Source organism: Porites lutea, chromosome 1, assembly GCF_958299795.1.
Source record: "Porites lutea chromosome 1, jaPorLute2.1, whole genome shotgun sequence".
Taxonomy (NCBI): Eukaryota; Metazoa; Cnidaria; class Anthozoa; order Scleractinia; family Poritidae; genus Porites; species Porites lutea.
In genome coordinates this window covers 5672037-5688419 of record NC_133201.1, presented here as the reverse complement: position 1 = coordinate 5688419, position 16383 = coordinate 5672037, and the positions used below count along the sequence as shown (strand labels likewise).

The window sequence follows — 16383 nt, the reverse complement described above, 5'->3', positions numbered from 1 at the left end:
GAAACAATTAGTCGATTAGATTCAGGAAAGGTAAGATGATAATAACTCAGAGTGTGTAATTTTGATTAGAGCGTCAGGTAAACTGATTTTCATTCACGAAAACAAAGTTTTTGACAGTTATTTTTCACTTAACCTGGCTGAAACTAAGACATAAAAAGTTATCCTTGCAGGCTTGTGTATTTTAGTTCTAATTTTCAGTTCTTCAATTTCTCAGTCTTCATGTCTTAAAGCCGATTCGAGCTTTATTTGGAAAACCACAACACACAATCGCTTTGTAGTTTTTTATTTACCAGTGAGTTTTACCTTGTTTTGAAACGAAACTCTTCTGAGTTGATTGCCATGTAACATAAGCTTTATTATACTTTTGAGGTTGGCAGCAAGTTGACAACTCTATTTATTTTTTTCATTCTCAGAATCAGAGAGCGAAAGCTGGTTCGATGGCTTTTAGAAGTCGAACTTTTCATGCCATGTATTTAGCAGTTGGAAGTTTCGTGTTTGCATGAGACGCAGCCGAGCCGCACAGTCTGAAATTATTGAAGTCTTCAACCAAAGAACAACCATGTAAAAGAATTAAATAGGCATTTTCTTGAATGAAAGTCATTTATAGGCATGTTTAGTTTCCCGGCACTGAAAACTTCGGGTGTTCGTGACTGCAGTCATCAAAGTCGAAGTTGTTATTTAATCCCGCCCATCTTTTGTTTTGAGTTCTTGTTTTCGCTGATAATAAAAAAATTATTAAACGGACTAAAATTTTATTTCCTGGTTTTAGTGTTAATGATAATGATGACTCCTTTTTGGTTTCTTTCATAAGTATTGTTATTCTTTTCTTAGTTGTCGCCTTCTCCCAAATTAACTTATGCCAAACCAGTAGCATGCAAGACAACCTCGTTCCCAACGAGGTTGCATGCAAGAAAGCCAGTAAAAACAAATTCGTCATGTCGAGCGCTCGCGACCTGCAAACTTCAAACATCATTTTCACCGTTGGTGCAAACAGATAACCATGTGGTGCAAAAGTTTGACACTAGAAAAATATATAAGTTTTCGAATGAAGTGATTTTTTTCGCCCCCTTTTTTGTCTGTTTCTCCCTTTTTGCTTTTAAACTTGGTGCGACGGCAATGTTATGCTTACGCAATTGGTTTATATACTAGACCGGAAATAAAAAGCTGACCGGATGTCAAATCTGTGCTCATGCGCATTGCGTTTTGCCGCGGTGTTGTCTTCTTCACGTCCAGAACACGAGGTTGGCACTTGCAGCGTTTCCAGAAAACGTGAGTAGTTTCTACTGAATTTGACCTAGAATTAAATTTTCTTTTGCTACCTTATAGGCAAAACTGTTTTTCTAAGTCCATGAAAATGTTATTTATTGTAAAAAAATACCAAACAAACATTTTAATTTGCGTTTTACTGCAGGTCAATTGGTTACCGCTATGATGAATGGACAACACGCAGACCCGCCGAGTTCGATACCAAAGTCGAAAACTGGCAAGTAAGTCCAATTTAGTTTATTAGAAGATTCAATTTCCTGTCCTGCTTAAATATAAGATTAAAATGAGTTTAAACTTTATATTTATGTTCTTCATTGAAAACAAACTAAAACAGACTGTTCTTTTTTTCACGCAGTAATGTGATGTACTGGACAAGCGAGCACGATGTCCTGTTATGCAGAGAGGTCGTTTCCGAGAATCCGTTCAAAACAAGAAAGGGTTCGTCGCAAAGAAGCGAAATTTGGGATAGAATAGCCGACACTTTGAATACCTGTTCCAAGCCTGTCTTTGCTGAGGATAAAAGGTCCGTAAGGGATCATGTGGGTATTTTAATTAACCGAATCAAAAAGAAATTGAGAGCTGAGGAAAGGAGCTCGGGCATCGCGCCGCCCGAGCCCACAGAACTTGAAAACTTGGTGGAAGAAATTATGGCTCTCGAAGAAACAGCTGATGCAGAAATGAAAGAGGACGACGAAAGTGTGAAAGGAAAGGCTGAAAAAGAGAAGGCAAAGGCCACAGATATGAGACTTAAAGCACTTGAGAAAGTGTCGGAGACGATGAAGAGACACTCAGGCGAAAATGATCAGGAAAAAGTAAAGAAAAGAGAACGGAGAAGTGGCAGCGAGACCATGTTGTTCCTGTCCAAAAAAGCTGAAAAAGACCAGGAACTTAAACTTGAGGAACTCCAGCTGAAAAAAGAGCAACACGATTTGGATGCAAAACGTCTACAGGCGAGCATTGATCAGCAACGCCAGTTTCAGCAACAACAAAGTGAAATGATGCGGCTAATGCAAGAACAACAACAACAGCAGCGACAGCAACTCTTGGCGTCACAACAACTGATGTTGAGACAGCAACAAGACCAAACTAAAGCACTGATGAGTTTGTTGGACAAACTTGTGAACAAATAGCTACCTATTTCACTTAAAATTCACCAGTATTGCTGGTATAGCTGTCGCTTGATTTTGAAAACCAGTTTGTATATTTTATTAACTGTTGTCTTTGTTTTGACGAGAGTCAACACCAACGTTTTCTGTCAGCGATCAATGTTTGTATTTCAACAGTGGCACTGCATTTTTCTTGTGCCGAGGAGCCCGCCTTTTGTTATGTTCTATTATTGCAGTTATCTCATTGGATGGTGGCATATTAGAAAATATTTTTTGTCTCGAATAGTTGAATAATGTTTTTGAAAATTTGCAATCTGTTGCGTAAACTGCAATAAAATTCTGTATTTACAGTCTGCTATAAAAGAAACTAGTGATACTTTGTGTGTTCGAAAACAGGTTTTAAAAACCTCCCTAGGATAAAAAGGGCTGGGGAATCTAGGGAAGGGGGTATGTTAAGGCCAAATATTAATCTCACATTTCTAATTTTAAAATCTCCCTTGTAGGGTTAACAGTACTCTTCACTAAAATCGGTTTAATGATTAAGACACAATCAAATTGTATTGAGAAAATTGTGAGTTGTAATTCAGTCCTAAGGCTGTGGTCATTAATAATTACTAAAAAGCAGGATAAGGGGTAGGGGTGGGTGGTCAGTAGGTTGCAGCCATTACAATTTTATGTTATATATTGCATTAGACTCGATATATTTTTCTATGACTTTTCCTCCTTCCCCGTTGTGTTATAATGACCACAGTGCAAATGTATGGCTGTATAATTTTTTGAAAGTGAGTAATAACTGCAGAATACATTGAACCTCAGAAACCTAATTGAAATAGTCCTGGATTTGGGGTGGATCTATTCCAAAAAACTTCGAAGTACTTGACTGATAAAGACAACTGTGAGCGTTTCTCAAGAGCGCACACACAATGTACATTTTGCCAACTGGACTTAAGCCGATTTTTAAGTTTTTCTTGAAATCTAGGAATGCAAAGTAGTTAACAATGTCCCCAAATAGCCATTCTACCGAAACTCTGACTTGGCTCATGATCTTGTTGAACTGTTGCTCTGCTGGTGTCAAATGAGCGCCTTTGAAGGGCCCTTGTAAGTGGACACGCAAAGGGTAGGCAGGGTCGCCATAAACGCATAAGGGTGTCCCGTCCGGTGCAAACGAGTAATGCGATAATTCTTGCAGAAGTCCTGAGTCGACTAGCATACCACTATCGTGTCTCCTGCCCTCGACTGGACCAAACAGACTTGCGATAAGCCCATTTGGAGCAACTACGGACTGAAACTTTATCCCATGCACCCTTTTATGTCCGTTATAGAGAATTCTTTGGTTTTCATCTGGCTTACATAAGGGTCTCACTGTTCCGTCTATGAAACCCCAACAGTTTTCGAGTGGAGCTCCTTTATCATGTATAGTGGCAGCAAAATGACGGAGACGGTCCCTGGAAAGCCATTGCTGATTTAAATCTGCGAGAAGGTGGCTATATTCATCGAACAAATAGTCCATCATTCGGTTTGTAATCATGCAAAGTTGTGGAACTGGTCTCCCGAATCGAGCAACCATATCTGCAAATCGACACGGGTATGCAAAACGCTTCAACAGCACACTCAAAGCCTCCGTTCCGTCCACAAGAACGCCATTGGGGCATTTCATTATGTCTGGAATATCAAGAACTTCTCCGAGTAAATAAATATCGTTCTTGAAAAACCGAAACTCATTCTTACACTCATCATCTGTCATAGAATCAAGATCGAAGCGACCATACTTCCAATAAGGAAATTCGAGATTTTCAGAAGAATTTAAATCGTACAACAGGGCAAACTCTGTATCATCAATGCTTCCATCTTGATAGGCAAACAATAAAGCTTTCCTTGCCTCTCTGAATGTTGCCATTTATGATGTATAACACCAGCTATAAAACGAAAATGTGTTTAGCGGAGTTTAAAGGATTTGCACAGCTGTACTGTCTCTGTCGTCGCGTTCGCATCCGTAACTTTGTTTTTCCCGCGCTCGTGACGGCGTTCTCGCCCCGGGCCGTTTTCGGTTTCGGTGTTTTCAAACTGCGTCGCGTTCTGGTTCGTAAAGTCCCTAGTCTTCAAGAGGGAGACACTCTTGGAGTGTTTATTGACAAGAAGAGCCGGTTAGATTCCAGGGCGGAAAAACGTTCTGCGCAAGCTTCTGCGCATCCCTTACCGCAGGCTCAAGGCGGGCTTTTCTGTGTGCTGACTGTGTTTGTTTGTTGCTGGAGTTCTGAGTGAAATGCACGAGGTGCGATCGTTACCTTCTTGTAAAGCATTTTTATTTGACATGTTTGCTTTTTTTTCGTCACTTGAAAATTACTTTGGATTCAGAACAACCAATGTTAAAGGAAAAACGGATCATTCCGTCAGTCTGAGGTGGAATAAAAGGTTTTGAACATTTCTTAAGAGGCGAGTATTTTTCTGATTGTGCATCCGATTAATTTATGAGTTGATTTCGCCGGGTTGAATTAAAACCCGCTTGTATTCTCAGTGTGTATTCTGTTGAGTTACGGTTACTGTTTTTTACATGCCCAGATTTATTACCTTTGCAGAACCAGCTTTATCTTTGTCTTCAGTCAAAGAACCACATTGCTGTAATAACGCATCAGAGTGAACAAAGTTGTGCGCTTATTAAACTTTCTCGGAAATAGAAGGCCAGCAAGCTTACTCAAGATCATTTTCTGTTGCTCAAAGCTTGCTCAAGTAATAATAGACAGAGTTTTTTTCATTTTTCATTACATAGTTTTGTTTTCCAGTGCACTGTGAAGGTTTCTGTTCTTTATAAGAATGACTTTCAATTTCTGTACGCAAATTGTCCTTTTCACTCGCTGTGAAGTAGAGAACTGCCGGCAGGGACTTCAAAACTATTGACTCTTTTTCTGTAAATAATTGCTGCAGCTTGATTTGACTGAGGCGAGCAAAACAAACCCTTATGAGCAATTTTCTGTATTTTCTAATGATCGGCTGAGTTTAATTTATGTTATAAAATAACTGAGATAGTACGCGTGATCTGATTGGTCAAAAACCTATGGTTTATTATACCGGTAAACCCATAGAAAAAGGCATCCAGACCACGAGCCATAAACAAAACCGGCTATCGATCTGCAAACAACGACTTTAGAAAGGCTAAAAAACAGAACAAGTTACTTACCCAGCCCTTCTTAATATTAAAAGCGTTGGTTTCCACATTTTATTACTGAGCGTCACAATTCGCTACTGCCATAGCTTTAGAAGTTATAAAGTACAAAGCTGGAAAACAGTTTACATTTCACGACGATGCCAAATCGCAGAGAAAGCCAACAACTGTGTGAATTTCTGGTGTAGAAAGTCTCAAGGAAAACTTAACCATTTGCCAACCAGCAACAAAACGGATAGTTTTAGCATTCTTGATTTATTTTATATCAAAAGTAAATTTCTTAATGAAAGAACTTGTTCAAAAAAGACATCCCTGATCAAGATATGGTACAAAATCGGCCGCTGTAGGTTGTAAACAAGCTGCCAAGGATGATGAAAGATGTCAGAGTTTCGGGCTGGTTTTTTCCAACATTTGCACAAATTATGCGGTGATATCGATGCCATAACCTACCTCATGAACCACCTGACTTCACGAATCGACAAATATTAACGTCAATATGTGGCTACGACAAAGAAACCTTTCTCCACCACTGACATATTTCCATCGGTCGCTGTACGTGCATACAAAGTTACATGCGACAACTTCGCAAATGCAGCCACGTCGTTACCGCAGCATTTCTTGATCATAATAAAGTCCAGAAAACAGATCTTAAACCACTGCTTTTTACTTTATAAAAAGTGAATGAAGTCCTCCATTACAATAGCTGTCAGTTCCGTCTGTAATAACGAAATTCTTACGGATCGACTCAACAAAATACGGCTGCGTAAAGTCTGATGTTCAATTAATTTCTACTTCTGTAGTAAACAAACCATGAACGTATTCTTTCATTGTACGTTCGCATGAATATGTGTTGACTTTTCCTGTAAAACAGCTTTCATAAGTTATCGTGTAATGAGTGTAAAAACTCGTGTTTTGAAGTGCTGCTGTTTGTTGTTTGACTGAACTGAGTTTTGAGAAAGTTCAACGCTGTTAAGGTGATTCCATAGTAAAAGAACCTAACATAGATTTTAGCTAAAACTTGGTACACTGATGTAACAAGTCAAGAAGACGATAAAAAAGTAATAAAAAGTGGGGGTCACCGTGCTCGTTTTGACGTCACAATGCTGACAAATACGGCTATTTAAGACCCTTTTACAAAAAACGGCGGGCAGCGCAAACCTAGACAAAAAGGAGAGATTTTTTCGATGATGCATGTGACATCACACAGAATTTGACTGTAATGTATTGTTTATCCACTTACGTACCAGAAAAATGCCTTTTAATGCCCTTGTTTTTACTTTACGCTCCAAAGTAGAATTAAATTGGACGCGCGCTTTTCGACCCGTGATGGCTCAATCCGTACAATTTAGTAAAATTGCCAAAAAACTGAACATAGATTTGTGCCAATTTTTTTCGCATCGAAAGGAAGCACTGTCCTTATTAAAATCATGAAATAAAAAATGGGGGTCACCGTACTCATTTTTGCGGTAGAGCTGCAGAAAGTGCGCGCCAAACGCATTTTCTCCGATTTTTGAGAGAGGACTGGGGCGAGTTTCAAAATAGAATGTGTGTGAAAGGGGGAAGAAAGTATTGAAAAATCCGTTTTTACAGAATTTACATCGAGATATCACATTTAGGACACAATGTGATAAAGAAAGTGTTTAAATGAAAATCAAAGTGAGTAAGCACAAGTTAAACATCCACTATCGAGGTTCTCCGAGAGGAGGTTGAACTCAGCAACACGCGTACTGCTTACGTTATGCACATTCCCAACACAGTGAGTCTCACCTCGGCAAGAAACAACAGCAAGCAAAAATTCTAATAGCGTTTCTCTTCAGTCAACTTCATTTTAATAATATTACTTCACATGCTCTTTTTTACAGCGGCCATCTTGTTATGCGCAGTGAGGGTGCGCAGTGCAAAACTAGGGAATCACCTTAAATCGTGAGTCATGATTGGCGTACGATGACTTTAGAGAGAAGACGTGACTTGATCACGGTACTAGAACCATATTTTTTACCTAAAAGACTCCATTCTACGAAAAGTTATTTTATAAACGCAATAGACCACACTTTCTATGGGTTTACCGGCGTGATAACCCACTTGGGATGTTGGGAGAACACTCGAAAAGCTTGTAAATCACTCGCCTTCGGCTCGTGATTTACAAGCTTTTCTCGTGTTCTCCCAACATCCCGCGTGGGTTATCACGCCGGTAAACCCATAGAAAGTGTGGTCTATTGCTTAATTATGCGTGTTCAACTTGACAACACAAAGCAAAATTTATATATCTGCGCGAAACGAGCAAGTTTAAAAAACTATAGTTGCTTTGAAACCGATTTTTGGGAAGATTTTACAAGATAAACATTGACCTTTTTTCTGCCCACATATCAACGCAATAACTTCTACATTGAGGATTTTGTTTAAATTTTAGTGATCTGCGAAACTACGAGTGTCCGATCGAGCAAGAGTTTTAAAATATCAGCTCGAGTGCGACAAAGTTCAATGACTTCAAACACATTGTGGGCAAGCGTTAATTTTTTTGGGCAAATCACTGTCCAAAGATATGTTGTTTTTGTGTCCACAGAGGAACTCTGGCCCTTATATATCCAGGAACTTCCTTATATGAGCACATTTTGTGAATGCATCTCGCAAAAAATCGGACCTACGCATGCACATTTTCAGTACAACGCAAAGAAATTAAAGTCGTTAAAGTCCGTTTTACTACGAGTTATTCTTCGAGAAAATTAAGTAACTACAAGGTTATGACCACAGCTTGCAACTTTTGAAGACAAATTGCCTGTTCTTTCCAGGTTATGAGTGGAAACATTTTATTTTTAGGCAATAAAATATTTGAAATCCCGCCATTTTTTCAAGCCCGGCCAGGGGATCTGGGCAAAAAAGTTCACGCATGCTCATTACGTTTTTCCGCCCTGAACGGTTACATTTGCTTATTAACGGAGAAGACCTGGGGCCTATTGCCCAGGCCATCCCTGCCAGACGATTTGCAGTGCTTGACTTGTACGGGTGCTGCGAGGAAGTGTCTATAGTGACTGCTGACCATGGTGAGCGTGGGCGAGTCAGTATGGAAGAAGCAAAGGCTGAGAGAAGCTCTGGTGAGGAGTTGTTACTTTGTGTTAACTGCACCAGAAATTTTAGTGAGGAAATCAAACAAGACAGCAGTGCATGCATTTGCATGTTTCTACTTTTTATTAGTTCGCCTTCAAATAGAAGAAACCCCAGAAAACATGCCCGCTTTGTCAGACCATTCTTTTAATGATGCAAACTGTAATGTTGAATTTTACACTTAACGTTTCCTTCCAACATTTTTTCCAGGTGAATACAGTAAAGGTCCTTGTGATTATAGACAGTTGTGTGACCGATTCCGAGCTAGTCTAGCAATACCAGGTTAGTGAAAAAAAGAGTCCACACGATCGTTATTATGTCTAGGAAATGGCTATTGTTGCCACCATCGCATGGCTGATGCTTTCCTTGTCGTTCTTTTGTTTCTATTGCCTAATTTCAAACCGAGGAGGGCTAGGTACCAGTCCCTGTATTATTGGGGAGACCAGGGTTATATGCTTCTGGATAGAAGTTTGAAAAAAAACGTTTGGTGTTAATCGGGCCAATATTGAACAAGATACAACTGTTTAAAAGGTTGAAAATTTACTAAGAGATATATGGATTACCGAACACACCGCCCGGACGTCTATGTATTTCTTAGTAAATTTTGGAATTTTTGATTGGCTGTATCTCGTTCATTATAGGCCCGATAAACACCAAACTTGAGGATTTTTTAAATCTCCTCTGTCTGACCTTGTGGGTCTCGAGTTGTTTATCCCGTAAAAAACGGACTCGTCTAGCGCTCTTCGTTTTGATATAAAGCAATGAAACGATTGGCCTGATTTGGAATCCCAGGACTCTTAGCTTTAAATTGGTTTGATAAAATTTTGTTTTTGGTTAGAGTATAAAATACTTAAGGGCTCTTTGGTAATTGATCATTTGCTTTTGTTCACAGACGAGTACTTTAATACAGACTGTAAGTTAAATGTATGCTATTGTCAAGGCTGCCACGAGGCCCGTGGTGAAAAGCTCTATGCTGTCAGCGGTGATCCACCGTGTCGTTATGCGTTGCCATTGGGATGGTGTCAGTTTGCGCTAAGGTAAGCAGCGCAGACTTTCCCTCAGGTTAGACTCATTCTCGACCCCAGAGCTCATGTTATTGACTTCGGGTTCGTGAGGTGCTTTTCTCTTCCTGGTGGTCATGTGCAGAAGAGCTATGGGGTCGAGACTGAGGTTTGACTCTAGTTTACGCATTTACAATACTCATACGAGTTGAGAAATGCCTTTTCAGAGTAGGGTCTTGCCAGAATCCCATTACGTGAGAGCGTCCATTCTTCACATTAGGCCTGGGCCATAGCTTGGTAGTTTTTTTCTTTTGGTTTACTCATCTTTTGCCCCAACAAAACTTCTAGACGGTCAGAGCAGACAAAGATTTCCAGAAATGGCAGATTAGGTCCGCGAATTTTAATCTGTTAAAGAGTCATGGAACTGAAGGCCACTGTCGAGATTATTTGCCATATTGTATTGTCCAGACGTTTATAAAGATAGTGAATTTCACTGTAAAATAAATCTGAAAATAAGCTAGAAGTCTTCTGCAGTGTGACACTTTTTAGTGGGCGATAGATGCTGCGTTGTAATGAGCTCCTTGTATTGCGTTAAACAAAACCTACTGAAACCTTGAATAGCGCCAGCCGTGAACTAACCGCCAGGCCCCAGCATGCACTGCTTCATTCTATCTTCTCACCCCCGCCCCCCCCCCCCTTCCCCCCCTCCCCCACCTTGAACACCTTCGAAATCTAGTCAGCTAACAACAATTATATATTTTCGTTCTGAAATTTAGAATCCCTCCCCGAGTGGAAGGCTATCACGTGTTTGATAAATGGCATGTGTCATTTTACGGTACTATGATTGGACGGCTAAGAAGAATACTTGATCTTGGACATATTCCGCTTCAAGGTAACCACGTCTTTACTCCGTACGTTTAGTCAGTTTGGAGAGGTGCAACTCCCGTACTCCACAGCGTTGTCTCGTTGCTTTTTTAACGTAAATCACATGTTCAGTGCAGTTCACACTGCAGTGCAATACACTGAATCATTGTCTGCTTACCATTCACCAAAACATTTCTCCTCATATTTGACGGGGAAGACGGAATTTCTTCAGTAATAATGCGTTTCCGTTTTCTAATCTACTGTGAAAATTGTGAGCTTAAGCAACTACGACGACGATGACGACGACGACTTCAAAAAAACAACAGGTTTAATGATCAAAACAACAGCTCTGCACGTGCATCACGCTTTTAGTACATTTCTTTGACGTCCACTGCACGACTACGGCGTGAAACCTCCTAATTTGACGTTTTATGGAGGACGTGGACATACGACGACGAATTTTACGTCCTCTTTTTGAACTTAAATAAAATCCTTAAAAAAAGTCGCCTGCATTTGACATATTGAGCGGGTCCAAATAGACGCGATTAAGTTTGAAAGAACGCAAATTCATTTTTTAGCGACGTTTCCACTGCCGTCGTCGTCGTTGCTTAAGGTCCCTAATATCTGTGGAAGTGAAACACGCACATCGCAGTGGAAAAGTTCGTTCGGAACTCGATGCAACAATGCATCCTTTTACCTTATCTCTAACAGGACCAACAAAGTTCTTTTTTGCCGGTTATATTTCAAATCAAATAGGCCACTTCCGTGTTCCAAAAACCCTCACTTTCAAAATGAGGCTAGGTGCACAACCTTTCTTGTGAAAATGAGTTTTATTTGCATGAGAATGAAAATGATTTCTATATCAAGGGCTGAGCACCTACCCTCGTTTTGAAACAGAGGCCCGGGGGAACACGGAAATGGCTTATTCGTTGCGTCTAAATTGTTTTAGAAGACTGGCCCCGGTTGTTGAAACGTCGGATAGCGCTATCCAACGGTTAAATCACTATCTAGCGGATATTGCACGCAAACTTTCTGGATGAGAAGCGAAAGTAGCATTATTGTCATACAATCATTGTACAGTCATTCTTATGTGAAAGCCAAAGCTCTTATCACTAAATAATCAGTCAGCTTCATGATCAGAAAAACAAAGCTGAAACATTTTCTACAAAGGAGTCAAGGATTTAAACCAGACTCTTTGAATTTTTGGTTTATGTGGAAGTAGTATACTGTGTTGGAAATTAAGCCTCGTTGGTGGATTCCCTTTGGATTCCCTCGCAAAAAGTGGATTCCCTTTATTAATATGTATAAGTGTCTTCCTGCATAAGTATTTGGGAAACCAATTGCGTTTTTCATTCGGTAGAGGTTTATCCAGTGGATAGCGTTATCTACCTTTTGAAAAACTGGAGCCTGATGACGTTAAATGTAGTTTGTTTACCGTAATTGTTTATCTATATGTCTGCAGGCTGTAGCAGTCAGCGGCGGAGTGGCTCGTCAAATAAGGAAAACGAAGTACCTCAATTGTGTGTGTCACCCACAATTCTTTGCGCGTGTGAAACACAAGCAAAGAAGCAAGAGTATGTATCGGTTTTGCATGTTTCTCCTTTATTACCTCTTAAAAATACTCTAGTTACCTCAAATTTTCTTAATATAGTTAAGTCTGTCGACTACAGCCTTTTTCGTAACGGTCACGGTAGTAATTGGGTTACTATACGTTACAATACGGTATACTAATTTTAGCACCGAAGCACTCGTACCAACTACACAGTATGGCCAGTACCTTACGCATGCGCACATGGCTGCCGCTGCCGGAAGGATATGGAGTTGGTACGTGTGCTTCAGTACTGAACTTAGACTGGATTACGTCAACGCCTTGGGGGCTGTTGCTTGTGCCTGAATAATACAGGAATTGGCTTCAATGATGAATGAATATGAATGATACATGAGGAGAGAAGAACTCAGAAAAAAAATTCTGTGTTGTAGATGGGAATTGAACCCACGATCTACCAGACACTAGTCGGATGCTCTAACCACTGAGCTAAGAACTCTAGTGATGAGCAAAGATTATGTGCGAAAAAGGGGTAAGGTTTCAGTGAGGTTCGTGATTGATTAATTTAAGGGATCTGTTTAGTATGAGGAACAACTTATTGTAGGTTGTACCGTATGTGAAATAGACTACGAGCAGTATCTCTTTTCTCTGTAGTCCGTCGAGCAAAACGCGAGACATGCAAATGGCCACGCGCGTGCATTGCTCTCACTAAATCTGAAGAAAAAGAGAGACTGCTCGCAGTCTATATATGAAAGTGGTTTGAACGTTTCTGTTTGATTTCTAGGTACAGGGATGGCACAACAGGAGAAGTATATAGAGCGCAAGTCGCTTTGCAGCTTCTAGTTAAACCAGGCTCTTACAGAGCTGGGCACAGTCACAGAGACATGGACGCTAATGAACTGCTTGATCAGAATCTTGGAACGGAAAACTTGGAATGGTATCTGGAAAATCAAGGATCTGTTGTGTTAACTACACTTCTTATCAAGATCGAGCCAACATAAAGACGTTGCCACCCGAGGTCCGCAAATGTGGATCCAATGTCATGATTTCAACGCAGTGTTGTGCTGTCCGTCCGTTGAAACCAAAATTTTCCGACATAAATGTGAAATTTTCCCTTTATAGTTGCCGATCAAAATGGGTAATTTCCCCACCCTTTTTTATTGGGTTTGGTTTGAGACAACAAACGGGCATGCATGCACATTGCTGTTTGCGCTTACCTGTAGCTATTTAAATGTTTGATTGACAAAAAGGAGGTTTTCGATCCCCGCGTCGCTCTCCTCCCCCCCCCCCCCCCCCCCCCACCCAACCTTTCGAAGGAAAAAGTCGGGTTTCCTTCTTTGAGGTGACCTAGATGAAAGTCCACGATACAAGAAACCTCATTTTGTAAAGTACTGTTACTGAAAATAGTATCCTAGACAAGTCACCAAGTTGGTGACGAGTGTAGGGAAAAATTTTCCTAATTATTTAGAGATGCTATGTTTTAACCTGCTCCTGAGAGAAAATACTTTTATCGTCAGAGATGTATTTTGGGTTAACCGAGATGTGTATTAATTGAAATAATTTATTGCAAAGTGAAACAAAAAAGACGTAAAGCGCATACGTCGCAAAAAAATTTCATGAAACAAAATCTACTGCTGCTTTCCCCCCTTCCCCCTCCTTACTGAGAAACAGACTTGAAGAAGAAATACTCAAAGGGAAAATGGTATATTTCGTTTTCGACAGATACGCAAAAATGGTCCGCATTAATCCAGTTGATGGTTTAGATTTTTGATGTGAACGGATTTATCCAAGGAGTGACTCTTGATTTGACATTGTGTGCACAGCATAATTGAAATAGACTGTCGCATGCATTTTCCTGATTACGATTGCAAATTCCTTTTATCTTGATTCGCTTCGCTGTGTGATTGGCTGAAAGATCTCGCGCTTTTCTCTCACCCAATCAGATAAGGAACCAAAACAGTGCAGGCGTTTTGCCACGCTTTGCGCTATTACATGTTGTGGCTTTGAGCTTTGATAGGTTCATCTGGTAGTTACCAGGGAAACGGAATTACGAGATACCAAGGGCAAGTGGAATGTAACCCAGCTTCATCAGCCAGGCTTGCATCTTTGCCTCCAACCCTGCCTTTTATATTGCTGATTAATATTTAGGGTCACGTGTACAACATACGGCAATTTTTACCAGGTGATCAATGTTTTTCTTTACTTGGAATTTACTGCTCATTATATTTACGTACAAAAATGAGCAGTTTCACGCCAGTTTCAACCATCAGAATTCTTTTGGACAGTTTTTATCAGCTCATATCCTATTGTGAGAAATTTTTAACTTGAATACCGTAAAATTCCGAAAATAACCCCCTTGGCTTATATTTTTCAAAGGCCCTGTTTGAGGGGCTTATTTTTGGAGGAGCTTATGTACGGAGGGAAATTTGCGTTTCAAAATCGATTGGGCTAGCTTGTAGTGGAAAGGAAATTTACCATTTTTGCTTTGTTTTACTTTGTCTTCGACATGTTCGAGAGCAAATTCTATGTACAAGCCCCCCGGGGGACTTATATTCGGAGGGGCGATTTAACGGAGGGTTTTTTGCGTTACGATTTTGAGGGGCTTATATTTGGAGAGGCTTATTCATGGAGGGGCTTATTTTAGGAATTTTACGATATGACGTTTGATACCCGGCTAGCTGGGTGCCCTGGGTAGACTTTTGATGTGAACGTGATTCTAAATGGTTCTATCTCCACTTTCTTCTGGAAGGAAAACGTATCAAAGTCCCCTAAAATTCCAGTATTGGTAAACGGGGAAACAAGTTTACGAACTTTCTTTTAAATGCCTGATATATGAAAGCAGAATTGAATTTAATGAACGAATAGTTATTTAAAACCGCGATAACTGAAGAGGGAAATTTCAAAAATGTTTGTAGTCGAAGGCTACGACTGGGGACTAGAAACATTTAGTCAAGTTATTTTTGTAAGATAAAAATCTGTAAATAAAATATCAAAACAAAGGAGAGTAACTTGTATTCTGTGATTTCCTCAGTGACAGTAAGAGGAAACATAAGACCAACACTGACTCTCCCACCCTCCCCTCGTTGTCTTTGTGGGCCCTATGCGCCACTACGGAGAGGAGACTGGGGACCAATAAGAGGCAGACACTGTCACCAACACCTGTAAAACAACACAGATTTCCCCACTAACGAGGATGCTTATAAGAGTTAGAATATGAGGAAACTTTAGTTCAGTAAGACGGAAACCTTACTTCCATGTCATAAAAATTCAAGATTGCTTTTCGTTTCATCTTTTCTCTACCATAGAAGACAATGAAGGACAAACTTACCCTTCCCCTTGTCGCAAAAGAGGGTTGTTTGGCGCCGTAAATTTTCAAATTTAGGGACAGGAATGAGCTTTGCCATGAGCTTATTTTTCCGATTGCGCTTCCGAGGGAATTGCACCAAGTAAACGAGGGAAGGTTTCTCGTGCGCCACTTGTTTTGGGTTTTTCTGGATCTTCGTGTCGATCAGTGACTGTGGGTCGTTTTGACTGGTTCCTTCCTTTAATAACTACGGGTCACGATTATTTTCTTTAAAAAAAAAATGGTCTTTTGCTCGCACGAACCAAGCACGCAACACCTTTTGAGTAATTACTAGGCACCCTTGTCAATTTTCAACACAGGAAATCAATGACGCAAATGCAAAAACTAAACTGGGTCTACCGTAGGCAAACCAGTATAACCGCTTCTTAGCTGTATTTTAAAAGCTTAATATACGACAGAAAACGTTTATCTGGCTCATTTCAATCATTAACACGGAATCCACCAGGAAATTGAGTAATTTTAATTTTGAGTGGACAAAAACCTTGTACCAGAATAATTTTAAAAGCTTAAAAGCATATTGCATTCTTTTTTACATTTTTAAGGGGCTTAAGATGTAGTCAGTCATCTGTAGTAACACCAAAGAAAGTTTCTTACGGGAGCCCGAGAAAATGATTGTCAAATTTCACAACACAGGTAAAATTTTGAAAATTTCATGTGTAAGATGTAATTCTGTGAAATCTAACATTCACTTTCTCGGGCACTCATAAGAAATTTTCTTTGGTGTTATTACAGATGACTAATTACAACTTTAGCCCTTGAAAAATGTAAAAAAGAATGTAATATTCTTTAAATCATTCTGGTACAATGTTTTTGTCCACTGAAAATTAAAATTACTCAATTTCCTGGTGGACTCCGTTACAAATTCTCATCGAAGTTTTTACCCTTTGAGTACTAGCCGTGCACGGTGTAGGCAAATGATCTAAATAACCAGCGAACTCTAATTCTCTTTTCGTTTGTTTAACTTTATTTGGTGG

At 39.9% G+C, this 16383-nt stretch overlaps 3 protein-coding genes across 3 annotated transcripts; 2 read left to right on the top strand and 1 right to left on the bottom strand.

The window, feature by feature from the left end:
• Nucleotides 1-1228: 1228 nt before the first annotated feature.
• LOC140943513 (uncharacterized) lies at nt 1229-2440 on the top strand. The gene is made up of 3 exons (XM_073392606.1): nt 1229-1269; nt 1412-1487; nt 1622-2440. The coding sequence occupies exons 2-3, from the start codon at nt 1429-1431 to the stop codon at nt 2394-2396; spliced, it is 834 nt and encodes a 277-aa protein (XP_073248707.1). The 5' UTR covers nt 1229-1269; nt 1412-1428; the 3' UTR covers nt 2397-2440.
• Nucleotides 2441-2572: 132 nt separating this feature from the next.
• LOC140943502 (uncharacterized) lies at nt 2573-4461 on the bottom strand. The gene has a single exon (XM_073392597.1). It carries the CDS (start codon nt 4267-4269, stop codon nt 3193-3195), a length of 1077 nt encoding a protein of 358 aa, XP_073248698.1. The 5' UTR covers nt 4270-4461; the 3' UTR covers nt 2573-3192.
• Nucleotides 4462-8419: 3958 nt separating this feature from the next.
• On the top strand, nt 8420-13198 carry LOC140937073 (neuralized-like protein 4). Its single transcript, XM_073386636.1, has 6 exons — nt 8420-8624; nt 8845-8916; nt 9527-9671; nt 10412-10527; nt 11962-12073; nt 12830-13198. The coding sequence occupies exons 1-6, from the start codon at nt 8420-8422 to the stop codon at nt 13044-13046; spliced, it is 867 nt and encodes a 288-aa protein (XP_073242737.1). The 3' UTR covers nt 13047-13198.
• The last annotated feature ends 3185 nt before the right edge of the window (nt 13199-16383 follow it).

What these genes read in the sequence shown, in the direction of transcription:
- LOC140943513 (XM_073392606.1), top strand. Translation starts at nt 1,429, where the DNA reads ATGATGAATGGACAACACGCAGACCCGCCGAGTTCGATACCAAAGTCG. An exon ending in CCAAAGTCGAAAACTGGCAA is followed by an intron (nt 1,488 to 1,621) that starts GTAAGTCCAATT and finishes TTTTTCACGCAG; the next exon opens with TAATGTGATGTACTGGACAA.
- LOC140943502 (XM_073392597.1), bottom strand. Translation starts at nt 4,269, where the DNA reads ATGGCAACATTCAGAGAGGCAAGGAAAGCTTTATTGTTTGCCTATCAA.
- LOC140937073 (XM_073386636.1), top strand. Translation starts at nt 8,420, where the DNA reads ATGCTCATTACGTTTTTCCGCCCTGAACGGTTACATTTGCTTATTAAC. An exon ending in AGCTAGTCTAGCAATACCAG is followed by an intron (nt 8,917 to 9,526) that starts GTTAGTGAAAAA and finishes TTTTGTTCACAG; the next exon opens with ACGAGTACTTTAATACAGAC. An exon ending in TGGTGTCAGTTTGCGCTAAG is followed by an intron (nt 9,672 to 10,411) that starts GTAAGCAGCGCA and finishes TCTGAAATTTAG; the next exon opens with AATCCCTCCCCGAGTGGAAG.